Source organism: Octopus bimaculoides, chromosome 28 (assembly GCF_046866305.1).
Source record: "Octopus bimaculoides isolate indiv1 chromosome 28, ASM4686630v1, whole genome shotgun sequence".
Taxonomy (NCBI): Eukaryota; Metazoa; Mollusca; class Cephalopoda; order Octopoda; family Octopodidae; genus Octopus; species Octopus bimaculoides.
The window spans coordinates 2,652,733-2,680,247 of NC_142955.1; the positions used below are offsets into that span (position 1 = coordinate 2,652,733).

At 39.0% G+C, this 27,515-nt stretch overlaps 4 protein-coding genes across 8 annotated transcripts in view; all 4 read right to left on the reverse strand.

The window, feature by feature from the left end:
- Positions 1 to 5,777: 5,777 nt before the first annotated feature.
- Positions 5,778 to 23,122, reverse strand: LOC106871785 (uncharacterized). 3 transcript variants are annotated; one of them, XM_089344339.1, is made up of 5 exons: positions 17,178 to 17,314; positions 12,297 to 12,411; positions 10,030 to 10,193; positions 8,918 to 9,031; positions 5,778 to 7,444 (listed from the first exon to the last, which is right to left on the reverse strand). In XM_089344339.1, the coding sequence occupies exon 5, from the start codon at positions 7,104 to 7,106 to the stop codon at positions 5,838 to 5,840; it is 1,269 nt and encodes a 422-aa protein (XP_089200465.1). In that variant the 5' UTR covers positions 7,107 to 7,444; positions 8,918 to 9,031; positions 10,030 to 10,193; positions 12,297 to 12,411; positions 17,178 to 17,314; the 3' UTR covers positions 5,778 to 5,837. The 3 variants fall into 3 exon arrangements, with proteins under 3 accessions (XP_089200465.1, XP_089200464.1, XP_089200463.1); XM_089344338.1 differs by lacking the exons at positions 8,918 to 9,031; positions 17,178 to 17,314 and adding an exon at positions 23,045 to 23,122; XM_089344337.1 differs by lacking the exon at positions 8,918 to 9,031.
- Positions 12,455 to 23,122, reverse strand: LOC149130462 (uncharacterized). Of its 2 annotated transcripts, none has more exons than XM_089344330.1 (2): positions 23,045 to 23,122; positions 12,455 to 15,836 (listed from the first exon to the last, which is right to left on the reverse strand). In XM_089344330.1, exon 2 carries the CDS (start codon positions 15,504 to 15,506, stop codon positions 13,773 to 13,775), a length of 1,734 nt encoding a protein of 577 aa, XP_089200456.1. In that variant the 5' UTR covers positions 15,507 to 15,836; positions 23,045 to 23,122; the 3' UTR covers positions 12,455 to 13,772. The 2 variants fall into 2 exon arrangements, with proteins under 2 accessions (XP_089200456.1, XP_089200455.1); XM_089344329.1 differs by lacking the exon at positions 23,045 to 23,122 and adding an exon at positions 17,178 to 17,314.
- LOC106871786 (uncharacterized) lies at positions 17,545 to 23,122 on the reverse strand. The gene is made up of 2 exons (XM_014918429.3): positions 23,045 to 23,122; positions 17,545 to 20,722 (listed from the first exon to the last, which is right to left on the reverse strand). Exon 2 carries the CDS (start codon positions 20,373 to 20,375, stop codon positions 19,356 to 19,358), a length of 1,020 nt encoding a protein of 339 aa, XP_014773915.2. The 5' UTR covers positions 20,376 to 20,722; positions 23,045 to 23,122; the 3' UTR covers positions 17,545 to 19,355.
- A 1,849-nt stretch (positions 23,123 to 24,971) lies between these two features.
- The window catches only part of LOC128251112 (uncharacterized), a 49,849-nt gene continuing 47,305 nt past the window's right edge, over positions 24,972 to 27,515 (reverse strand). For both annotated transcript variants that reach the window (XM_089344334.1, XM_089344333.1), the window contains exon 2: positions 24,972 to 27,018. In XM_089344334.1, the coding sequence (XP_089200460.1) occupies positions 25,118 to 26,401 (1,284 nt within the window). In that variant the 5' untranslated portion in view covers positions 26,402 to 27,018 and the 3' untranslated portion in view covers positions 24,972 to 25,117. The remainder of the gene's footprint in view (positions 27,019 to 27,515) is intronic.

A 27,515-nucleotide genomic window follows, 5' to 3' on the forward strand; every position in this document is an offset into this window, starting at 1 on the left:
TTCATGATCTTATTTACATTCTTGAATGTATCTCTTATATACAATGGTGTGAAGTAAAGTGTACCATCATGGTTCTGTTGTTGATAAGATTTATATATGAGGTGCATTCCAGAAGTTATCAGACTTTTTCAAGTGAGACATTTATTAATTTCCAGGAAGTAGAATATCTTAATCTCATTCAAAATGGGATCCTCCGATTTCGATGGAATTGTTGCAACACTCTGGGCCCCTTTGTGAAGACCCTATGGATGCCCCTGAAAGTGAAGGTGTCCAGGACCCTTGATAAGGCCCTCTTGCATCTTCTTTGGTTCGGAGAACAATCTAAAGTCACTGGGATCAAGGTCAGGTCTGTAGGGACAGTAAAGGATAGTCAAATAGTCCATTACTGGTATGAAACTGTGAACTCGTGTATGTACCACAAACGTACGTGGAAGATCTCTCTGGCCCTTTGCAATGAAAACCCATTATGGACTCCCTCACAACCTCCACAAGTTACTTTTTGCTGACCATCTGGCCTGAGGGAACCCAATAGATGTAGATGATGCCCCAGCTGTTGAAAAAAGGGGATCATCATGAACTCCCCAGTGGACTTGCTTTGCTTGGCCTTCGTGGGTCTAGGGGGAGCCAGAATGCTGCCATTTGGCACTCTGTCTCTTGGTCTCTAGATCATAACAGTAGATTCAGCTTTTGTCCCTGGTCACCAGAGACCCAAGTATTCTTGGACTGGAGTTAATGAGCTCGACCAGTTCCCTGCCATCACCAACATATCTCTCCTTCGTTCCTGATCATCCTGAGAAGAACTTTGTACACATTTTACAAATTATTCAGCTCTTCATAAATGATCCAATGTACTGCAAGGGCACCGTGTACATCCACCGGGTTCTCTTTAGCCTGATGGTCAACAAAGTGGTTTTGAGGGAGTCCATTAACAGTTTTCATTGCAAAAGGCCAGAGAGCTCTTTCACTCAGACGTGTGGAACCTACACCGGTCCACAATTCCATCCCGGTAACTACTTGACAGAGATGGGCATCAGAAGAGTCCCTCATTCACCCTATGGCCCCGAACTTGTTCCCTGTGACTTTTTGTTGTTCCTCAAGATAAAGGGATCTATGACAAGGCTATTAGACGTCTTTATTTTGGAGGGATTATCATAGAGCCTTCACAAACTGGCTAGAGCAACGAAGTCAGTGGATCCCAGTTCAAAGAAGATGGGAGTTTAGTACTTTGTTGAAATTAATAAATGTCTGAAAAATTCTGGAATATACCTTGTGTATGTATGTGTGTATATACATATATATATATATATATATATATATATATATATATTTAAGAGTTTAAGGATTGGAGAAAACACATGTTATAATTGCATACTTTATTCCTACATATGTTTCAAAGGATTACAACCTGTGTGATCCATAGGGATCTTTGATATTAAAATTGTAACCTTCTCATCAGGGAAAGCATGGAAGATCCCTATGGATCACACAGGTTGTAATCCTTTGAAACATATGTAGGAATAAAGTATGCAATTATAACATGCGTTTTCTCCAATCCTTAAACTCTTAAATATACTCAAATACCCAAAATTTCAAGGAGTTCCTGCCTTAAAAACAGGAGCTAACCACAGTTATTTTGTGTTCTTTGCTACATTGGTTTCTATTAACCCATTTATTCTACCAGAAGAATTTTTATTCATTAAAATAGAAGAAATACACATAATTATATATATATATATATATGTATATATATATATTGATAGAAAAGACAACAAAAGAAAGAAAGAGACCTTGATATTATGTAAATAGAGGAATTTATCTGTAAAAATATGTGACACTTATTCGGTAGCCATGATAAAACTCCGAGTTTCTGATGCCGGGGTGGGAACCCACACCAACATCTCTTCAGTTATCTGGCCAGATAACTGAAGAGATGTTGGTGTGGGTTCCCACCCCGGCATCAGAAACTCGGAGTTTTATCATGGCTACCGAATAAGTGTCACGTATTTTTACAGATATATATATATATATATATTAAGTTTGTTTCCAGGGAAACGTTTTGAATATGCAAATAAAGCTCCTATTCCACCATACTGGTCACAGTCCAATGATGCTGACTGGTGAACCAGTTTTTTTTTGGGGGGGGGGGGGGTGCATTGAGCTGCACCAATAAAATGTAGGATAAATATAATAATAAAAAATTTGGGGATGGAACTTATAAATATTTTAATGCATAGCTACATGAGTTTCCTATTCCTGGGATGATTATAGTGTAGTCCATGGTATCCATGGCCATCCAGTTGACCATCTTCATGGATTCATTTCTTCAGGTGATATAACATTAATGGATGTTTAACCGAGGGTTGTTTATCCATTTTGAACAGTGAGGAGGTTGGTTATGTGGGGTGGAGGGGAAGGTGATGGAAAGCGAGGCAGGAATGGTAGTTATCTGGGGACAGGGGTGTCTGTGGTGATGGTGGACTTGTGTTGTTATTCGGTCTGCACATAAATATATATGAAGGGTGAATGAAAAGTCTTGAACTTCAAAAAAAATAAAACAAGACTTCAAGGCTGAAAACTTTTCATCCACCCCTCATATGTGAAGGCATGTGGTCTAGTGGTTAGGGTGTTGCACTGATGATCACTAGACCGTGGGTTCGATTCCCTGACGGCGGCACGTTGTGTTCTTGAGCAATACACTTTATTTCACATTGCTCCAGTCCTCCTCTGATCAGCTTGCCTAACCAGTGAGGTGGTATCATTTGAAGGTTAAAAACAATGCAAAAACGCCATTGTGACCAGCGATGTGTAACCATCTGATAGCCTGGTCAGTCACATGATATGTGTGTGTTGGTATGATGTTAAGCTGCATCTGGTGGTGAGGTTCCAGTTCTGGAGTTGTTGGGTGCATGGAATCATCCCTTAATTCCCATTATTCCCAGGTCAGTTCTGACCCGGAATTGTAGAACCTGTCAGGGTCCCATCCATGGGTTAAATTGACAAAGCTGCGTGGAAGGCAGATCTCCCAGGAGAAAGATTCTCTGATATAAAACCCACAGTCAAAATGGTTCCCACTCATCACTGGAACCTAGAATGGCAGCCGAGAGAGTGGCAAAGTGTTGTCCAAGCGTGTAAGGATTTCAGGATTAAATCCAAGGATGTTTCACTCTCATTTAATTTCTTGATCCGTTTTGCATTTCATACAGTCTTTTGGGGATGGATTTCCCAGGAGTAGAGGAGGCTTCTGTTATTTTTGACAAAGCTGTGTGGAAAGCAGCTCTCCTAGGAGACAGATTCTCTAACATAAAACTTGCAGTCAAAATGGTTGCCAGTCATCTTGCAATATTTGTTAGAGGAACCTTACAATAGAGACAGACTGGTAAAAGGGTTGTAAAAGTGTGTGAGTGTTGTCACTTAAATCCAAGGATGTCTCACTCTCATTTAATTTCTTGATCTGTTTTGCATTTCATAAAGTCTTTTAGGGATGGATTTCCCCGAGTGCAAGAGAGATTCCTTTTGTTTTTGACAAAGCCATGGGGAAGGCAGCTCTTCTAGGAGAATGATACTCAGACACAGAACATCTGCGCTGGTGGAACGTAATAAGCAAATATGTGACGTGACTTCCGCTGGAAAATAGGGACAGATGTAATGCATCAAAGCTACCTGAGGCTACCTGCAAAATAAACGTCTTCTCTGCCGAGATCCAAACTCAGTCATGTGCACCACCTCACTGGAGAATAGGGGGGGAAAGTTCCACTTTATAAAGCTGATGGTAGGCTCCATAGAACTTACAGTTCCCAGACATCTTGCAATGTTCATCACAGGAATCTACAATGAAGTCCGGGACAACAGCAAAAGCTTTTGTCATTTAAATCCAATGACACATGGATGTCTCGCTATTATTGTGTATATGTGTTTGTATATATCTTTTATCTGTTTCAGTCATTGGACGGCAGCCATGCTGGGGCAACTCTATGAGTTTCAAAATCCTGAAATCAGCCTTCACCACTTCATTCTATGAGTAAATTTGGGAGACAGAAAATGTATGGAAGCCTGCTCTGTGTGTGTATATGTGTATATATATATATATAATATCTTTTACTTGTTTCAGTCATTTAAACTACAGCCATTCTGAGAAGGTGGGCACCACCTTGAAGAATTTTAGTTGAATAATTCAACCCCAGAACTTATATTTTAAGCCTGGTACCTATTTTATTGGTTGCTTTTGCTGATTTGCTAAGTTACAGGGTGAAACCAATACTAATTGTCAAGCAGTAGCAGAGCACAAAACAGCTACATGCATATATACAGTCACTGGTTTTGCAACAAACAAAAATCTAAAATCTCTCCAAGAGATCAATGCAGTTGTTCTACTGACAAGTAATAATCATTATCCATCATCTCTAGCAGACCAGGTGTCCAGTACTGAGGAACCAGGACTGGTCTACTGGTTCCATGTTCAGTCCTACTGCATGACACCTTGGGCAAGTGTATTCCACTATAGCCTCGGGCCTACCAAAGTGTTGTGAGTGGATTTGGTAGACAGAAATTCAAAGAAGCCCATCATATATATATATATATATATACTCACTACCTCATGATTGTAAGCCTGACACTCTGACCACTGAGCCATGTGCCTTGGAGGGGAAATTTCTTGGTGTAATTCCATGGTCTTTCATGACCAAAGGGCATCTTTACCCTATGTATATATAATGGTGTGGAGAGGAGGAGGCTGATATGCATGGGTGACTGCTGGTCTTCCATAAACCTTTCCAGGACTTGTGTCTTGGAGGGGAACTTTCTGGGTGCAATTCCATGACCAAAAGGGGCAGTCTTTACTGTTGTGTGTGTGTATGTACATACATATATACATATGATTAAGAAGTTTGATTCCAAATTACATGGCTTTGAGTACTGTCCCACTGTGGGGTACCCTAGACATCTGTCTTCTACTATAGCCCCAGGTTAACGAAAGCCTTGAGAGTGGACTTGATGGAAACCAAAAGGAGCCCTTCACACACACATACGGGGTGCTGAAAAGTTCATGGCTTTAAGGGTCTCATGAAAGACCCGGTTAGAGGCCCAACTTTCCAAGTTCTTTTTACAGGGCTTAGAAACACTGAAGGACCACTGCAATAATCTGATAAGGGAATACGTTGAACGAAATCCTAATTCACTGATCCCCTGTACAGTATTTTCTTTTACCCAAAGCCAGGAACTTTCCAGTATTCCCTTGTATAGCCCCAGGTCAACCAAAGCCTTGAGAGTGGACTTGATAGACAGAAATGAAAAGGAGCCCATCATACACATATATATATATATATATATATATATATATATATATACATATGTATATATATGTCTGTGTGTGTGTGTTTGTACCTCCTTATATTGACATCATGTGATAATAATAAATAAGTACAATATGATCTCTCAATCTCACATTTTCCTTCCCCGCCCCCATCATGTCCTTCTCTGTCTTTCTTTCCCTCTTCCTCTCTCAATCTTATTTCTCATTGTCTCTGCTTTTCTCTCTCTCTCTCTCATCTTTCTCATTCCCCATCTCTTTCTCTCTGTCATTCTGTTAGTTTTCTTTCCTATATTTCTCTCTCTCTCTCTCGGTGTGGCTCAGCTGACATGGAAGAAAGAGGCCTCAATGTGGTCACTCTACATGATAAAACAGACAGCCAAAATCTCAACTCATCTCTTTAATGTTTTATCCACATCCGTTTGCACAGCAATTTCAGGCGTGGGGTAAAAAAAAGAGACAAACAAAACCATTTTGTTAAGAAATATGGAATACTTTATTTTGCACAACCTGACGTTTGACACCGACATAGTTATTTATCTGTATGAATACTTGTGTGTGTAGTTAAGTGATGTCTTTGAGAGAATGATTTACCACAGATGTCACAGTGATATGGTTTCTCACCTGTATGAATTCGTTCATGAGAAGTCAATTCAACCTTCTGACAGAATGATTTGCCACACACAGAACACCAGTAGAGCTTTTCTCCCGTATGCCTGCGCTTATGGACAATCAAATTATTCTTTTGAGAGAATGACTTACCACAGATATCACAACAATATGGTTTCTCTCCTGTATGAATGCGTTGGTGACTAATTAAGTTATTTTTGCGAGAGAATGATTTATCACAGATGTCACAGTGATATGGTTTCTCGCCTGTATGGCTTCGTTTGTGGGTAGTTAAGTTATGGATTTGAGAAAAGGACTTCCCACAGATGTCACAGTCATATGGTTTCTCTCCTGTGTGAGTACGTCTGTGTATAGTTAGGACACCAATGTCAGAGAATGACTTACCACATGAATCGCACTGATATGGTTTTTCTCCAGTGTGAATACGTTCATGTCTTGTTAAGGTATTTCCACAGGAAAATGATTTACCACAGATTTCACAGTGATACGGCTTTTCTCCAGTATGAATGAGAATGTGTTTAGTCAAGTTGCTCGTTCCAGAAATCGATTTTCCACACACAGAACACTGGTACAACTTTTTCCCCGTGTGCATGCGTTTGTGCACAATTAAAGTGCTTCTTTGAGAGAATGATTTACCACAGATATCACAACAATATGGTTTCTCTCCTGTATGAATGCGTTGGTGATTAATTAAGTCACATTTGTGAGAGAATGATTTACCACAGATATCACAGTGATATGGTTTCTCTCCTGTATGAACATGGCTGTGTGAAGTGAGGTTACTCTTTTGAGAGAAGGATTTACCGCAGACATCACAGCGGAATGGTTTTTCTTCTGTGTGGATACGCTGGTGGTTAATAAGGTGACCTTTCTGATAGAACGACTTATCGCAAATATCGCAGTGGTACAGGTTTTCTCCACTGTGAATTCGTTGGTGAGTTGCTAAGTTAGCTTTGCGAGAGAATGAGTTACCACAAACACTACAGTGGTGTGGCTTCTTTCCAGCATGAACGCTGTTGTGTGCAGTGAGTTTACATTTTTGCGAAAATATCTTCTTACAGATATCACACTGGTAGATATCACCAGTTTCTTTCATCATAGCATCAGGAGAATCAACTTCATGGAAATCTGTTTGAAATTCATCCTTGTTTTCACACAATTCATTTTCCATAATTATTCCAGTCTCACCAAAATATACAGATGTTTCTCTTTTGCTTTTGTAGTTGATTCCAAACAAATACTTATCAATTCACTGTTAAATTTCCATTGACTGTGGTTTTTGTCCAATAAGTACATCCGTTAGAAATTCTTCAGTAATTTGTGATCCATACTGAATTAACAAGCAAAAATCACACTGGACAATGATTTTGATTGATTTGAGTGATTGACAAGAATGTTCCGGTTTATCTCAGTTCAGAAGAAATAGTTTAAGAGTGATTGTATCAGTTTTGTAGCAAAACGATTATTTCTGATGTAAAGAATTCTTTGATACCAATATCATTAAATAATCTGAAATAATAAACAAAAATATAAGATATAGAAGATACATAACACACACACACACACACAAATGTGCATGCATTATACTGAATACCAAATCTACTCACACGGCTTTGGTTGGCCTTGGGCTATAATAAAGTTATTAACCCAAGGTCAATCACAGTGAGACTGAACCCAGAACCATGTGGTTGCCAAGCATACATCTTAACCACATAGCTATACTTATGCATATATATATACATACACACACACACACACACATATATATATATATATATATATATATATATATATACATATAGGCATCTTAGTCAACTGTCTTCTACTATTGCCTGGGGCTGACCAGAGCCTTGTGAGTGGATTTGGTAGACAGAAACTGAAAGAAGTCCATCATCATCATTTAACGTCCATTTTCCATGCTGGTATGCTTTGGACGTTTCCACTGGGGTCTGGGAAGCCAGTAGGCTGCACCAGGCCCCAATCTGATCTGGCAGTGTTTCTACAGCTGGATGCCCTTCCTAATGCCAACTACTGCAAGAGTGTAGTGGGTGCTTTTTATGTGCCACCGGCACAGGGGCCAGAGGAGCTGGCATCGACCATGATCGGATGGTGCCTTTTATGTACCACCGGCATGGGGATCACAACTACATTTGATTCGATTTGATCCTTGTTTGTCTCCCCACCATCACTTGACAACTGATGTTAGTGTGTTTACATCTCTGTAACTTAGTGGCTTGGCAAAAGAGACTGATAAAATAAGTTCTAGGCGTAAAAATAATAAGTCCTGGGTCGATATGTTTGACTAAAAGTGGTGTTCCAGCATGGCTGCAGTCAAAAGACTGAAACAAGTAAAAGAATATATATATAAATATATTATAGGCGTAGGAGTGGCTGTGTGGTAAGTAGCTTGCTTACCAACCACATGGTTCCAGGTTCAGTCCCACTGCGTGGCACCTTGGACAAGTGTCTTCTACTATAGCCTTGGGCCGACCAAAGCCTTGTAAGTGGATTTGGTAGACGGAAACTGAAAGAAGCCCGTCGTATATGCGTGTATATATATATATATGTGTGTGTGTGTGTATGTTTGTATGTGTGTCCCCCCCAACATCGCTTGACAACCGATGCTGGTGTGTTTATGTCCCCGTAACTTAGCGGTTCGGCAAAATAGATCGATAGAATAAGTACTAGGCTTCTAAAGAATAAGTCCTGGGGTCGATTTGCTCGACTAAAGGCGGTGCTCCAGCATGGCCACAGTCAAAAGACTGAAACAAGTAAAAGAGTAAAAAAAGAGTATATAGTTAATAAAACAAACGAGGAAAAACAAGAAAAAAAAAACAACAACGTGAGGATGTGGTTCATGTTAAGTATTAGCAGCACTCAGGGAAGGAAAGAAAAGTAGACTGAGCAAAGCTCTTCGTCGGAAACAGGAGATGGAGGAAAGTCCAAGAGAAAGGAAGATGAAGGAAAAGAAAAAAAACTCACCAACAATCCACATGGGGTTACATTTTGAAGTCAACCTAGGTGGAATTCGAACTCAGAACGTAAATACCGCTAAGCATTTCACCTGGTGTGCTAACGATTCTGCCAGCTCGCCACCTTCAAAGAACAGAAATACTGCAACATCATCATCATCGTTTAATGTCCGCTTTCCATGCTAGCATGGGTTGGACGATTTGACTGAGGACTGGTGGAACCAGATGGCTACACCAGGCTCCAATCTGGTCTAACAGAGTTTCTACAGCTGGATGCCCTTCCTAACGCCAACCACTCCGAGAGTGTAGTGGGTGCTTTTACGTGCCACCGGCACGAAGGCCAGTCAGGCGGTACTGGCAACGGCCACGTTCAAAATGGTGTATTTTACGTGCCACCTGCACAGGAGCCAGTCCAGCGGCACTGGCAACGATCTCGCTCGAATGTCTTTACACGTGCCATCCGGCACAAGTGCCAGGAAGGCGATGCTGGGCACAGGTGCCATGCATGGAGAAACTTTAAACACATAAACACACTATACGATCATGTAATTAGTATGCGTGCGCGCAACGACCAGATGGTGTTGCGTACTAGTATCGAATGGTCGCCCTTCACCTTTCATCTTTTCAGGGGATCGATAAAATAAGTAGTTGTATACTGTCAACTTAACGTGACAGTCCCAATAAGGGAATCATACTACTGCTATTTAGCCCTAGGAAGCTGAACCGCTTACAAGTCGGCCTTGACACATTTCCTATGTCCTTATGTTTATGAGGGGGAGACAAGCACCTCCACCCGGGGTCGATGTAATCGTCTCATTCCCACCTCTCCTCCAAGCTGCCCTTGAGGCAAAAAACTTAAAATATTATTATTTTCACAGCTTTAATATAAAGTGGTGAGCTTGCAAAATCGTCAGCATGCCTAGTGGGTATTTTGTCCGTCTGTACGTCCTGAGTTCAAATTCTGCCGAGGTCGTGCTTGCCTTCCACCCCCTTCGGGGGTCGATAAATTAATTCCCAGTGGAGCCGATGTAATTGACTCGTCCCCCTTCACCAAACTTTCAGACCTTGTGTGTAGAGTAGAAAGGATTATCACAGCCTTAATGTAAATCTTTGTCAACTTACCGTTTTCATATGTAGTCAGCTCGATAAACAACAGGATAATATTGATTCATGTTGTATTCTACAATGAGTTATCAAATACAAACAACTTTGGTTTCTCTTCGTTTCTACTTCCAGATGGATCCCAGTCGGTTCTCAGTACCTTTTACACCTTTTCTGCTCAAGAGCTACAGAGATAAACCGGACAACAAAAATCATCAGTTATTTCCCCTGATTCTTGCAATCCTTCGAAACTTTCGTTTTTACACTTAGCCTTATTTTACCGTTTTTTTTTCTCCCGGTTTTGGATTTGTATTTTTAATGTGGTTTAGTATTATACAAGTGGAGGCGCAATGGCCCAGTAATTAGGGCAGCGGACCCACGGTTTCGATTCCCAGACCGGGCGTTTATTGAGCGAAAACACCTAAAGCCCCACGAGGCTCCGGCAGGGGATGGTGGCGAATCCTGCTGTACTCTTCCACCACAACTTTCTCTCACTCTTACTTCCTGTTTCTGTTGTACCTGTAATTCAAAGGGGCCAGCCTTGTCACACTCTCCGTCATGCTGAATCTCCCCGAAAACTACGTTAAGGGTTCACGTGTCTGTGGAGTGCTCAGCCACTTGCACGTTAATTTCACGAGCAGGCTGTTCCGTTGATCGGATCAACTGGAACCCTCGACGTCGTAAGCGACGGAGTGCCAACAACAACAACAGTATTATACAGTAATCCCTCGACTGACATGGGTTTTACGTTCCAAAACCTCTCACAGAAATAATTAAAATCTAAAAAATTATAAATACCTATCGGCTGCAGAAACCTGCGATATAATTTTACGCATATTAGCCAGAAAAATCTGCAACGTACTTGGTGTGCAAAAGGTGAACCTCGATATGGCGAAGGATTACTTGCATATGTATCATACATGGGCGAGGGTAAAGCGCGTGCACACCACCCATTTCTGGTGTTTTTTATTTTATTATTTTCCAATTCTTTTTCTTTTCTGATGTCTTTGTTTTTGAGTTTCTTGAGGACAATACCCGAATCACTGATGGCGGCTCCTGGGTGGATGTTGTTTACCTTGACTTTGCTAAAGCTTTTAATTCTGTGCCACACAAAAGACTTATGGTGAAACTCTCTGTGATGGGTGTAAGAGATGATCTCTAGAACTGGTTGAAGTCCTTCCTTATCGGCTGTAAAGAGGTTGTCACAGTTCTAGGACAGCACTCTTCACCCTATGAGATGACATCTGGTGTACCACAGGGATCTGTTCTAGGCCCCCTTTTATTTGTTGCATATATTAACGCCATAGATGCCAACTTAAAAGGACAGATCCTGTACACTATAGATCTTTATTGCAATCAGACCTGGACACGATCCAGTAATGGATCATGGACTGGCAACTCAAGCTGGCTGTGGACAAATATACCACCATGCATTTTGGGAGGAAAATCCCAGCATCTACTTACTCCCTCCACCAACACTAATCTCAAAAACTCTTCTTGTGAACATGACCTGGGCATTATTATCGACAGCGATTTGCGTTGGACAAAACACATTGCTAAAATTACCAAGAAGGTTGAGGGTGTCTTGGCATCACTTACCGAATCCTTTGTGAGCCGCTCTCCGGCTATCTATCTGAGGCTTTATATAGCTATGGTGCGGCCTCACCTGGAATTTGCGTCTCCAGTCTGGAACCCCCATCTTGCCCAGGATATTAATCGTCTGGAAACCGTTCAGTGACATGCAACCAAGAGAATACCCTCCATCAGGCATTTGCCATATTCTGAACACCTTACTTCCTTAGTGGTCTATTGGGTGGGGAAGAAAAGGAATTTTTCTAATTGAAGTAGTCAGTTTTTAATTGAAAAACCAGATGCTATTTTTAACTTTCTTCAGTAAAAATTAAAAATCCATTTCCAGGTTTTGTTTTTTATTATGTATTCATGAAAGAATGGTTGCATGAATGTGGTCAACTTTGAAATCCTAGACGTTTTTGAAAGTGATTTTTTAGTACACTATACACAGCAATCATATGTATATGTGTAAACACACACATGCATCTATATACTACATTTTCATATTTATGTACACTCCAATTAGATTGGAGCCTGGTGTTGCCATCTGGTTTCACCAGTCCTCAGTCAAATCGTCCAACCCATGCTAGCATGGAAAGCGGACGTTAAACAATGATGATGATGATGATACACACATATATTAGAACACATGATTTAAAAAAAAAATATAATTAAAGATTCATCTCTGAGAGACAAACATAGACACATATACATACACTTATATATATATATACTCAGTGTTGGTTATGAGTTTTGCTTAGGTTAACTGTGGTTGGTTCATCTTGATGTAGCTGTGTGTTGGTTATGCATGAACTGGTCTAGTCTGTGTGCCTGGAGTGACAGAAGATAAATGAATGACAAGAAGAACCAGGTAAATTCGATGTGACTTATTTATTACAACCCTTTATAAATATACATGGCAAATGTCTTACATATTTTGCAAGTTTTATCTAACTATATCTGCAACAGTGGAAGTTGTATCATAGTTGAAATTCTGTAGCATGTTCATGGCTTGGTTCTGTGTGTTGGGCAGCACTGGTTGTTGTGATATAATCTCTCTCCCCCTCCTCCTCTCTGCCCAAATATGTGGGGGACTGTTCCTTATATAATGACAGTTGCTCAGAAAGAGAATTTTTCTGCTTGGAATAAAAACAGTTGCTCAAACACCGATTGGCTAGTTAAGACCATTTGATCTTTGCAACAGATTTAGTCCAACCCTAATCACATGACCAATGTTGACAATCTCGAAATACACACATCATCATCACCTAATGTTTCCTGTCTATGCTGTCATGGATTGACAAACTGGAAGGCTCAACCAGACTCTCGGCTGATTTGGCAAGTTTTCTATGGCTGCATGCCCTTCACATGAACCATTCTGAGAGTGTAATGGGTGCCAGTTACGTGACACCACCAGGATTGCCATTTGCATGAAACCAGTACCAACTTCCTATATATATAAATGATGGGTTTCTTTCAGTTTCTCTCTAACAGACCCACTTACAAGGGTTTGTTTGGCCTAGGGTTATAGTAGAAAAGACTTGCCCAAGGCGCCATGCAGAGGGACTGAACCCAAAACCATGTGATTTGGATTTAAGCTTCTTACCACACAGCCACACAAATTGATTTTAACTAAATTCATGCAAAACAAATTCAAAATTTGGAGGAAATTGTCTTTATTCCAAAAGTATCCCACAGGTAAGTTACCTTAGACGTGGTGACATAAACTATAGAGTTGGGAGGCTGTTATCACACAGTTCTATCGCCATTCCTGTGTGAATACATTTATAATTAGAGAGAGTGTCCCTTATTTGTTTTCTGTTTTTGGCAAAGAAGGAACTTTGACAATTACAATCCCTGGATGAGTAGCTTGGTTATTTCCAAGCAGAATGCCTGCAATACTACCACCATTTTAGGAGGAGGTCAAAATGCTTATTCTTCTCATGAATTGTCACAGTGCATCTCTTTTCAAATTCACTCAAGCAGAACATTTTCCCTTGACAGTCTCACTTTTCCACTTTTCATCTTTTTTTAAGTGTATCATGGATTATTTTACTGATTACAGAATAAACTAAAACAGAGTCTTTGGTCAATTCATGTACATATTGTCAATTTAATTTATCATTTATGTATCATATCTATATGCACAATACATGCTCTAGCAGAAACCCCGCCTCTGGGCAGTTTTTCTGCTAGTCACAATAATTTGGTGTCTCTCCTGTATGAATACGTTTATGAGTAATTAGGTTACTACTGGCAGAGAAAGATTTGTTGCAGATATCACAGTGATATGGCTTCTCTCCTGTATGAATACGTTTGTGTACAATCAAGGAAGTACTTGCAGAAAACAATTTACCACAGACATCACAATGATATGGCCTCTCTCCAGTATGGAAACGTTTATGAGCAGCTAAGTTGCTACTTTGAGAGAATGATTTACCACAGATGTTACAAGAAAATGGTGTATCTCCTGTATGGATATGCTTGTGACTAGTTAAGGCACTACTCTGAAAAAATGATATACCACAGATATCACAGTGATATGGTTTCTCTCCTGTATGAGTACGTATATGAGTAATTAGGTTACTACTGATAGAGAAAGATTTGTTACAGACATTACAGTGATATGGTTTCTCCCCTGTATGAATACGTTTATGATTAGTTAAAGACGTGTTTGCAGAGAATGATTTACCACAGACGTCGCAGTGATATGGCTTCTCGCCTGTATGGAAACGTTTGTGAGAAGTTAAGCTGCCACTGCGAGAGAATGATTTACCACAGACATCACAATAATATGGTGTCTCTCCTGTATGAATAAGCTTGTGACTAGTTAAAGCACTACACTGAGTAAACGATAGACCACAGATATCACAGTGATATGGCTTCTCCCCTGTATGAAGACGTTTATGAGTAGTTAGGTTGCTACTGATAGAGAAAGATTTGTTACAGATGTCACATTGATATGGCTTCTCTCCTGTATGAATACGTTTATGATTAGTTAAAGCAGAGCTGCGAGGGAAAGATTTACCACAGATATTACAGGAATATGGTTTCTCCCCTGTATGAGTACATTTGTGAGAATTTAAAGCACTTTGGTCACAGAATGATCTACTACAGATGTTACACTGATATGGCCTCTCTCCTGTGCAAACATATTTGTGACGATTTAAATCACTTTGGTTAGACTTCTCTCCTGTGTGAGTACGTATATGAATAGTTAGGTTACTGCTGACAGAAAAAGATTTATCACAGCTATCACAGTGATATGGCTTCTCTCCTGTATGAATACGTTTATGTACAATCAAGGAAGTACTTGCAGAGAACAATTTACCACAGATATCACAGTGATATGGCTTCTCTCTGGTATGGAAACGTTTGTGAGAAGCTAAGTTGCCACTTCGAGAGAATGATTTACCACAGATATCACAATAATATGGTGTCTCTCCTGTATGAATATACTTGTGACTAGTTAAAGTACTACTCTGAGAAAATGATTTACCACAGATGTCACAGTGATATGGCTTCTCTCCTGTATGAATTAGTTTATGACGAGTTAAAGCACTGCTACATGGGAATGATTTTCCACAGATATTACAGGAATATGGCTTCTCCCCTGTGTGAATACGTTTGTGACGAGTTAAAGCACTTGGGTCAGAGAATGATTTACCACAGATGTCACAGTGATGTGGTTTCTCTCCTGTATGACTATGTTGGTGTGTAGTCAAGTTAATTTTTTGAGAGAATGATTTACCACAGATATCACAGTGAAATGGCTTCTCCCCTGTATGAATACGTTTGTGCATATTCAAGTAACCCTTTCGAGAGAAAGACTTTTTACAGACATCACAGTCATATGACAATTTTTGTTCCCCTTTTTCTTTATCTTCTGGAAAAGTCAGATCTTTTAGTTTCTCACTCTTTTCCATTAGTTTTCTAAAATCCCAATATATATATATTTTCTTCTTTTTGCTTCTGTAGTCTTTTGTTTACAAATATTTTGACTGCTGTATTTCTGTCCAGTGTTACCTTTGTCTAAAAACTCTGCAGTAAATTTATCCAAGTTTAATTTGCAACCAGACAGTGATGTCTAGAAAGTTTGCTAATAACAAATTTCAGAGTAAATATATCAGAGGAATTCTACCATAGACTTATAGAAACAATCTTATATATCTGCTCTGTACAATATTTTCAATTTGGTCTTTAAAAGATGATAAATAATGAGAATGTATCTTGTTATTCCAATGTCATCTGATATTCTGAAATAATAAAGAAACAACAGTGTAACATATAGAGGCTACTTAAAATATACAGAGTAAACATTTCCATAGAGGTAAATTCTAGAAATAAGCATTTACCTGAACAACAGAACTTTTCAATTTATTAAAAATAACAGCTAAATAGCCCTTAAATCACGTGTCAAAAATGGCAAGACTCCCCCCCCCCCAAAAAAAACACCCTTTAAAATTTATTTTTTCTTTCGACACAAACCCCCTTTTTCAACTATGGGGAATATGAATCTACGAAAAAATTGGCAAAAATCGACATTTCTAAATTACCACCTCTCCCACCCCCATTTCCTTCATTTTAAACTTTATTTCAGAATTTTTCTTTTTCAAAATATGCGGCAAAATACGGAGATTATGATTCGGACAAAAATTTCAAAACCTTTCTGTACTTACGGTTATGGTTTTAGGGTTAGTGTTGAGGAAAAAAGTCAAAATTGAAGAAGTTGGGGGGGGGGGGTCACCATGCCGATTTTTAACAATTTTCCGCAACCTCCGTATCCGAAAATAGGGAATTTTGGCCAAAAAAATTACAAAAATAAACAAACCTGGAAGAAAACCGGGGGGGGGGGGGGGGGCGGAAGTCTTTACCAAAAAATTGCGAACATTTTACGAAAATCCCCCAAAATAAAAGTTATGTGGGGTTAAAAGGCATGTTTAAAACGAATTCGGTACTATTCAAAAAGAGCGGTCCCGGTGCATGTACTCTCACACTCGCGCATCCGCTGTAGCGAGTCGTGACTAGTCGATCCTGCGACTACCTAGCGCGTGTGCTCGTCATGCGCAGAAATAGATGTGACACCAAAATACACCCTGGAAGAACGTAAAACGACGTTTTTAAGAGTAAGATGGAGAAGATTCAACAACAAAAAAAAAAAGTTATTTACTTTGTGTTTTATTTAATTTGTTTAGGATCGACTAGTCACGACTCGCTAGCGCGGATACGCGAGTGCGCGCACCGGGTCCACTCTTCTTGAATAGTACCCACTTTTTTTAACAGATTCCCTCGTAAACGTAATTTACGTCATCCGGAATATATTTGCAGCAAATTTCATGGAAGATTATGAGGAAATAAACTCTGAGACAGAATGGAAACATATCTGAAGTTGGTGGGTCTGGAACAATGAGATTTTAGGATCGATTACAAAAAGTACATCAGTTAACTAAAACACACAACAAACTAACGTGGAAACGATGGATCGTGTAGAAGGTAGCCTCCATAGCTAGAAATAGCAGCCAAATGTCGAACAAAACAAAGGACATCTGAGACAGAAAGTATTAAAAGATTAAATGCTTTCGTTGTATAATACTTACGGAATTGTTCTTATAATGGATAGTGTTGTTGTTAGAAGTGCGTCGGGTGGTGGAGAAATCTATTATAATTGTGTTTGGGAGTTAAGAAATGAACAAGACACGTTTGTCAAGATGTAATGAATGAAGGCGGAAGTGCGTTTAGTGCGCATGCGTATTAAATATTGGTTTCAAATTTTGGCACAAGGCCAGCAATTTCGGGGGGGAGTGGGGATAAGTCGATTACGTGGAAAAAAATACGCTTCAGATGGTGTAGAATAGAAGACACCATATGACAATATGGCCTGCCAGCCCCTGATTTTACACACACACTGACAAATATACCAACAGTATCTTTTCTTCATTCAAGAAATATAATGCAACATAGATGAATATTACAAAAGAAGAATTTTTATTAAAAATACAACAATGGTAGATATTGATGTGGTTACATAAAATATAACGTTAACAGGTTGTTATAACACACTGATATCTTCTTTCCTGATAGGATATATTTGTTGTTACATGCGACATTTTTAATTCCACAAATCACTTCAGACATTGATGCAGTTACTCTTCTGTATGAATGTGTTTGTGTCAGTGGTCTATTTAAGAGAAGCATTCACTACAGATATTACAGTAATGTGGTTTCTCTTCTGTGTGAAGGTTCGTGTATGTGCACTAGCATAGCTAGAGTGTGTGTCGCCCGGGTTTGCCACTCTCGGACCCCACAAAAAACATTGCCTACAGCAGAGCCCTCGAAAGTGGTGTCCCTTTAAAAGTGCCGCCTGGGGCTGGGGCAGACTGTATCTACCGCCCCCTCCCCCTAGCTACACTAGTGTACTTGTAGTTAAGTGATTTGTTTGAGAGAAACATTCACTACAGATTTTGCAGTGATGTGTTTTCTCATTTCTATGGTGTGTGTGTGGTTAAGTGATGTGGTTGACAGAATGATTTAAGTCTTTAGCATTTAAACTGGCCACATCTGGCCTGAATATTCTACCCATTTTATGTTCAGACCAGAAATCTGGGTTGCCATATGTCCCATACAAAGACATTCCAAAAAAAAAAATAAACAATCACATCATTAATATCTTCAAGCTAAAAGATAATGAACAACAACAGGAAACAGGAGTGGTTGTGTGGTAAGTAGCTTGCTTACCAACCACATGTTCCGGGTTCAGTCCCACTGTGTGGTACCTTGGGCAAGTGTCTTCTACTATAGCCTTGGGCCGACCAAAGCACTGTCAGTGGATTTGGTAGACGGAAACTGAAAGAAGCCCATCGTATATATGTATATATATATATATGTTTGTGTGTCCGTGTTTGTCACCCCAACATCGCTTGACAACCGATGCTGGTGTGTTTACATCCCCGTAACTTAGCGGTTCGGCAAAAGAGACCGATAGAATAAGTACCAGGCTTCCAAAGTATAAGTCCTAGGGTCGATTTGCTCGACTAAAGGTGGTGCTCCAGCATGGCCGCAGTCAAATGACTGAAACAAGTAGAAGAGTAACAGATTTAAAACAATGTGAATAAAAAAAAGCATTACATTCAACAAAGTAATCTCAGTGCTAACGAGCTAACCATACAGATGTCAGTGATAGAGTTTCTCCTCTGTATAAATATTTCTGTGTATCATCATTCAACATCCGTTTTCCATGAGTTGCAGGTTTGACAGGGGCTAGCTAGGCAGATTGCATCAGGCTTTACTGTCTGTTTTGGAAGGGTCTTCACGGTTGGATGCTCTTCCTAACATCAAGCACCCAACAAAGAGGACTGAGGGCTTTTCTTTGTGGTACCAGCTGTATAAAGATGTTTATGCATAGTTCAGGTACCTGCATCATAAAAACGTAAAGACCCCCCTTCGGTCATGAATGACCATGGGATTACACCAAGAAAGTTCCCCTCTATGAGGCACAAATCTGGGCAAGTTTCTTAATAGGAGACCAGCAGTCACCCACGTATACCAGCCTCTCCTATCCATGCCACTGACATTATCCAAAGGCTGATATAGCTTGGCACCAGTGACGTCACAACTCATTTCTACAGCAGAGTGAACTGGAGTAACGTAAAATAAAGTGTCTTGCTCAAGAACACAACACACAATCTGGTCTGGGGAATCAAACTCACTACTTCATGATTGTCAGCCGAATGCTCTAACCATTGAGCCATGCGCCTTCACACATCATAGTGATATTGTTACTCTCTTTCATGGATATATACATGTATAGTCAGGTTATCACTTTGAGAGAATGACTGGTCAGAGATACTACACTGGAGTTGCTTCTCTCCTGAATGAATATTTTTATGTGTAGTTAAGTTACCTTTATGAGAAAAAGATTTATTGCAGATATCACACTGATATGGTTTTTCTCCTGTATGAATCCGTTTGTGTGTAGTCAAGATACCATTCTGAGAGAATGATTTGCCACAGACATCACAGTGATATGGCTTCTCTCCTGTATGAATGGATTTGTGTCTAATTAAGTGGCTTCCTACAGAGAAAGATTTCCCACAGATATTGCACACATACGGTTTCTCACCTGTATGAATGTGTTTGTGTTCAGCAAGGCTATTTCTTTGAGAGAATGATTTACCACAGATATCACAGAGAAACGGTTTCTCTCCTGTATGAAGATGCTTGTGATTTATCAAGCTTTCTTTCTGAGAGAATGATTTACTACAGATATCACAAGGGTACGGCCTCTCACCTGTATGGATACGTTTGTGTGTAGCTAAGTTGCCACGTCCAGAAAATGATTTATCACAGATGTCACAGTGATATGGTTTCTCTCCTGTATGAATGCGTTTGTGAATGGTTAAGCCACCTGTCTCAGAAAATGACTTATCACAGACATCGCAGCTGTAGGGTTTCCTTCCTGTGTGAATTCTTTTGTGTATTGTTAAGCTACTTTTTTGTGAGAATGATTTACCACAGACATCGCAGTGATACGGTTTCTCTCCTGTGTGAATGTATCTGTGAATATTGAAGTTACCCTTCTGAGAGAATGATTTACCACAAATATCACAGTGATATGGTTTTTGTCCGGCATGAATCTGTCTGTGAATATTCAGATTACCTTTTTGAGAGAATGACTTTCTACAGATATCACAATGGTAAAATGAATTGCCTGAATCTTTTGACAATTCCCCAAGAAACTCATTCTTTTCAAACTGCGATTCACATTTTACACTGACTTCAGAGAATTCCTTCTCCATAACTTTTCTTCACTCTAACTGAAATATTCGGTTAATTTTCTTTAAGTTCTTATATTTTATTCCTCACAAATATTCATTCTGTTGTATTTCTTTATCAATTGTGATCTTTGTCAAAATCTGAAGGTCCTGCAAACTTCTTTGTAATCCAAGTTCAATCAGAATACAGATTCCAAACAGTGCAGCAGAGAAATTTTGTTAACAATCGTAGCCAAAAGAATTCACAGTAATTCTTACACAGATTTGTATAAACAAGGATTATAACTTCTCTGTATAACAGTTTCCTTTAATTTTGGTAAATGATAAATCCAAGGTTAAAATATTCTGGAATTCCTATGTCATCTGGCATTCTGAAACAACAGGGAAACAATAAAAAAAAACTAGAGAGGAGACAGAAAAAATAAATTTTGTGATTCAACAATGGAGTTTGCTCAGTATTTCTATAATGATAAACAATAGATAAATGCATGTGTGTGTGTTTGTCAATCACTACTGCTTGGCTACAAATTTTGGTGTGTTTACATTTCCATAACTTAGCGGTTCAGCAAACAGATTGATGAAATAAGAACCAGGTATAAAAAAAACAGAAACAAATATATAGTGGGGTCGATTTGCTTCCCAAAAATTCTTCAATGCATGCTAACGAAATATACATCTTATTCTTATGGAAGAAAATAAGGCGGCGTATTTTTCAGCATATTTTGGAAAAAAAAATTCTGAAAAAAGTGAAAAATGAAGGAAATGTGGGTGGGGGGAGGGGGTAATTTAGAAATATCGATTTTTGCCAATTTTTTTGCAGATTCGTATCCCCCGAAAATGGAGTTTTGTGTCGAAATAAAAAAAAAAAAAATTAAGGGTAGTTTTTGGTGGGGACGAGCGTAGCCTCGAAAACGTTTCTCAAACAATTTTATTAAAAATATATACACGTTTAATTAAGTCTGCGAAGCGGGAGGGTGAAATTAAGAAGTAAAAAAAAAAAATTTAATCCCCACTCCCACACTGACTTGTTTCAGTCACTAGACTGTGTCTATGTTGGGGCACACGTCGAAGTATTTTAGCAGAACAAATTGACTTTTTTTAACCTGGTACTTTGAATTGTGAAAAAAATTATGGGAAGACAAAATCGGAGGTGGGCAAACTTCTGTAGGTATTTCTCACTTAAGCATTTATTTGTTTCGATCATTCTAGAAAATTAAGTTATTTTTGCCCATTTCCATTTCGTTTCGGCCATTCAAGATAGATTATTATGTTAGTACGTTCTACGTTTCGTTTCGCTCATTCAGGATAGCCAGGATATTTTTGTACATTCCTCATTTTCGATTCGGTTATTCAAGGTAACCAAGCTATTTTCGTGCATTTCCCCATAATTACCGGTTTCATTTTATACCTCGCACACATTTCTTTTAGTCTTTTACTTGTTTCAATCATTTGACTGTGGCCATGCTGGAGCACCGCCTTTAGTCAAGCAAATCGAGGCACTATCATGCTATTAGCTGTCAGAAGTGAAGTATCTGCTAGTGAAGTATCTGTCTGTCTGCCTGCCTGCCTGCATGCCTGTTGCTGGTTTGAGTCGATTCTTTGGCTACTGACAGCTAATACCATGACTGGCCGGAGCGAGCTATATGTCTGTCTGTCTGTCTCTCTATCTATCTATTACTCGAAAGTTCGCGCGTCCGCGCTAGCTAGTCGTGAGTGGTCGATCCTATTATTTTTAAACTTCAAACTTCATTTGTTTTCTATTTTGATAAATTCTCTTTTTATATTTTAAATAATTTGCAATTTCAGGAAATATGTTTTTATATTAAATTTGTGTTTTCTACTCACGACTAGCTAGCGCGGACGCGCGAACTTTCGAGTAATAGATAGATAGATAGAGAGAGAGAGAGACAGACAGACATATAGCTCGCTCCGGCCAGTCATAGTATTAGCTGTCAGTAGCCAAAGAATCGACAGGCCAGCAACAGGCAGACAGGCAGATACTTCACTAGCAGTGAGCACTTTCACTTCTGACAGCTAATAGCATGATAGTGCCCAAATCGATCCCAGGACTTATTCTTTCTAAGCCTAGTACTTATTCTATCGATCGGTTTTGCCGAACCGCTAAGTTACGGGGACGTAAACACACCCGCATCGGTTGTCAAGCGATGTTGGGGGCACAAATACAGACACACAAACATATATATATGTATATACATATATACGACGGGCTTCTTTCAGTTTCCGTCTACCAAATCCACTCACAAGGCTTTAGTCGGCCAGAGGCTATAGTAGAAGACACTTGCCCAAGGTGCCACGCAGTGGGACTGAGCCCGGAACCATGTGGTTAAGCAAGCTACTTACCACACAGCCACTCCTGTCCCTAAAATCTCCATCTCCCATTATTCAATCTAGTTTTTAATTTCCAAACCCGAATGGTTGAATCCAAAGTAAATTTAGCTACCATTTCTTAGAGGGTCGGTCGGGCAACAACGTTGAGGGTTCCATCAGTGTCTCTAGCTGCTTTTAGCCCTGGGTCAGTTCAGCTCTGAACTGAGCCGATAATATTAAAGGCAACGTGTGTTCAAGGATGTTATAAATTCTATAACAGATCAATAAAAAAAGAACGTAACATTATATCGACGAACGAAGGAAAGATGATTGATTAAAAAGGAAATGAGTCCAACGGAACCTACCTCATGAAAAATCTGTATGCGTAGCGACAATTATCATCAAATACGACGTAAAGAAACTAAAGACACATTATGAATGACGTACAGCAGTAAATGGAATTACTGAAGTTTCATTGGTCAGTTCAGGTCATCTAATTAACCACTGAGGAAGGATGTGAGGAGGTCTTGAAAGCATATTTTTGGGAGGTCAAAGTGGTGGATGAGTCGGATAAAAATATCTTCATGGTTCTTCACGTCTCATACTCTCTTTTACTTGTTTCGGTCATTTGACTGCGGCCATGCTGGAGCACCGCCTTTAGTCGAGCAAATCGACCCCAGGACTTATTCTTTGGAAGCCTAGTACTTACTCTATCAGCTCTTATGCCTGACAGGTAAGTTACGAGGACGTAAACACACCAGCATCGGTTGTCAAGCGATGTTGGGGGGAGACAAACACACACACACACATATATATATATATATATATACATATGTACGACGGTCTTCTTTCAGTTTCCGTCTACCAAATCCACTCACAAGGGTTTGGTCGTCCCGAGGCTATCGTAGAAGACACTTGCCCAAGGTGCCACGCAGTGGGACTGAACCTGGAACCATGTGGTTGGTAGGCAAGCTACTTACCACACAGCCACTCCTGCGCGTTTTGACAACGTCAGCTTTGTTTATTATGTTTTCGAAGCCATTATAACGAAAAATCCAGGTCAATTCACCCGTTTCATTATGGATCGAATAGACTGTAGCCAAAATCTATCACGGCAGTATTTTTAGGACTCCAAAATAAGTTTAGCACCTTTTGTGTCTGAAAATAACGAGGTTTCTACCATTTGGTGAGCAATATACACAAAACCATGTGGCACCTACTTTTTTGCATCTTGGCGCTGGGTTACCTATTATGCAAAATAAACACATGTTTAGAGCACCAACGAAAGCGAAAGGGCACCACAGAAATGGTAAATGGCTTATGACACAACAATAATCACTTTGAACTTCATAAAATAATAATCGGGATGCCTTATCTCTACTAAGCTGATGTGTTACGTAAGAATTAATTTTAAGGATCTGATCAACGATTTAGCATTTAAAAAATGCATGAGAAACTTTGCGAATATAATAAAGTGGAAATATACAAAAATAAAATATTATTTTCCATCTTACTGGTTTGTTTCATTTTGAAAAATAAAATTTTATTTTATGGTTTATTGTTGTTTATATTTTGAATTTCATAAATATGGGGCACAAAAATCTCTGAAGTACTTAGGGCTTCTATGGATATTTATTGCTTTATTGCCCACAGAGAGCTAAACATAGAGGGGACAAACAAGGAGACACAATGGGATTAAGTCGATTACATCGACCGCAGTGAGTAACTGGTACTTATTTAAGCGACCTTGAAAGGATAAAAGGCAAAGTCGACCTCAGAACGTAACGGCAGACGAAATATCGCTAAGCGTTTTGACCGTCGTGCTAAAGCTTCTGCCAGCTCGCCACCTTGGGGCTTATAAGGATATTATTCCAGCCCTGGGTATAGACAAACAAGCACATTTATGGGTTTTAAGGGTTAAACTGCAATATACTTTGATTATCAGAAGATTAGCAATGTTGTTCGTGGCACAATATTTTTAAAATTATTTTTCACACAATAAGCACAGGACTGGCTGTACAGGAAAAAGCTTGCTTGCCATCTACAGGGTTCCACACCATTGTATATAAGAGATACATTCAAGAATGTAAATAAGATTATGAATATTCATGAGATATCATAGATATTTATCCTATAATGGTAAGATGAAATATTGTTTGTTATGACTTAAAGATTTATACTAAACTGTACAATTATGTTATGACAGAATATATATTTACCACCAGTGCCAAATGAATTGATACTAGCTTCTCTTTATTCTAGAAATATGTTAAATAAGAATATATCTGAGAATTCTGAAAGAATAGCTTTTTATTAAAAATATCATTTAGTTATGTCACCAATGTAGAGAGAGTTGTAGTTACGAAATTGTTCTCACACACACCATCATATCTTCTTTTACATTTAAATACATTTATTGCTATATAATGTTAACATGTTCATTCTTCTGTAAGGATGCACTCATGTATAGTCAACTGTCGTTTTCGAACAAAAGATTTACTGCAGACATCACAGTGATATGGCTTCTCTCCTGTATGAATGTATTTGTGTTCAGTTAAATGGAAGTTTCTAGAGAATGCTTTATTACAGATATCACAGCGATATGGCTTCTCTCCTGTATGGGTTTGTTTGTGTTCAATTAAAGTGTGATTCCGAGAGAATGATTTACCACAGATATCACAGTGGTACGGTTTATCGTCTGTATGAATGCGTTTGTGTTTGATTAAATGCTGACTGTCAGAAAATGATTTACCACAGATATCACAGTGATATGGTTTATCTCCTGCATGAATGCGTTTGTGTCCAGTTAAGTGACCTTTCTGAGAGAAGGATTTGCCACACACATCACAGCTATGGGGCTTCTCCCCTGTATGGATGCGGATGTGTTTACTTAAGCTACTACTCGTGGAAAACGATTTGTCACAGATGTCACAATTGTATGGTTTCTCTCCAGTGTGACTACGTCTGTGTTTGCTCAAGTTACTACTTGTAGAAAAGGATTTAGTACAGATATCACAGTGGTATGGCTTATCTCCTGTATGAATGCGCTTGTGTTCAGCTAAGTAATGATGCCGAGAGAAGGATTTATCACAGACATCACAGTGATATGGCTTAACTCCTGTATGAATTTGCTTGTGAACACTTAAGCTGCTTCTTTCAGAGAATGCTATGCCACACATGTCACACTGGTACGGCTTCTCTCCTGTATGAATGCGTATGTGAATGGTCAAAGTACTTTTCAAAGTGAATGATTTACCACAGATGTCGCACTCGTATAGTTTCTCTCCTGTGTGAATGCGTATGTGAGTCGTTAGGTTTCTAGTTCTAGAGAATGATTTACCACAGATATCACAGTGATATGGCTTCTCTCCTGTGTGAATGAATTTGTGCTCATTTAAATGATGATTCCGAGAGAACGACTTGCCGCAGACATCACAATGATATGGCTTCTCTCCTGTGTGAATACGCCTGTGTTTTGTTAAGTGATGTTTTATGGAGAAAGATTTACCACAGACATCGCAGTGATATGGTTTTTCTCCTGTATGAATGCGTCTGTGTTGGATTAAGTGACAAGTTTGAGAAAACGATTTACTACAGATATCACATTGATATGGCTTATCTTCTCCATGAATAAGTTTGTGAAGAGCGAATTGACTTTTTTTAGAGAATGACATTTTACAAATATTACAGTGATATATTGTTTTTCCAATATCTTTCGACATTTCATCAGGAAAATCAATCCACAGTCATTTCCAATTCACCATGTCATCATATACGTTTCTTTGTCTTTTTAAAATAATTTTTCTTCTCTCACTTCAATATATTCTCGTTTCTGTATATCTTTATAATTGATTCTAAACAAATATTTTCTCCGCTATATTTCTATCCATCTGTAATCTTTTTTAATATCTGCAGCTGCTCCAAACTCTGCTGTAATCCAATTTTAACTAGAACTCAAAATCATCTTGTACACATTGCAGTCAGCCAAACAAAAGACATTTTGCTATTAATTTCAGTTAAGAGAAAATATTTTCAAGTAATTCTACTTTACATTTATAAAAAAACCACGTAAAATGCACTCAAATCTTTTCTGCAGGGTGGTTGGTGTTGGAAAGGGCACCCAACCATAAAGAACCATGCCAAAACAAACACAGAAGTCTGGTGTAGTTTTCTGCCGGCCAGCTCCTATCAAATCGGACAACCCATGCCAGCATGGAAGGCGGACGTTAAACGATGATAATGATTGGAATATCTGTTCTTTATCACGTGCTGTTAATCTTTGAAAGATGATAAATCCGAGGTAATATATAATTCTTGAATAACGAAGTCATCCAATATCCTGAAATAACAGAAAAACAGCATCAGCTACAGAAGTTACTTAAACAATTCATATTTGAGAGTGAGAACTTAACTATTATACATTCCTATACGGATTTAGCTGTAGTTATAAAAATTTATCTGAACAACTGAAATTTCGTTTTGAATTTTTGTTATTAAAATTACATTTCACAACTTTATGTAATATCGACATATTTACAGACATCTACACCTCCATAATGTGTAAAATTACGCGTTACACTACAGAGTAGACGATAACATATTTTCAAAAATCGAAAGAGGTAAATTTGGGTGCTGTCTCAAGCTGGTGAAGCAACCTTATAGCAGCTTCACAGAGATTTTGTAGCCAGAAGACAGTGCTGCCTGAGCAGACGAACGATCACAAACAGGTTGTCTTCTGTGTTGCTACGAATTCTATGACAAGCGAAAACATTATAAAGATAAAAAGGTTTGAATGAAAAATGAATTGCAGATTAAAATTCGCATCACAAGTGAGAG

Bases quoted from the DNA above. Each gene is read 5' to 3' on its own strand.
- LOC106871785 (XM_089344338.1), bottom strand. From the start codon at position 7,106: ATGGAAAATGAATTGTGTGAAAACAAGGATGAATTTCAAACAGATTTC.
- LOC106871786 (XM_014918429.3), bottom strand. From the start codon at position 20,375: ATGGAGAAGGAATTCTCTGAAGTCAGTGTAAAATGTGAATCGCAGTTT.
- LOC149130462 (XM_089344330.1), bottom strand. From the start codon at position 15,506: ATGGAAAAGAGTGAGAAACTAAAAGATCTGACTTTTCCAGAAGATAAA.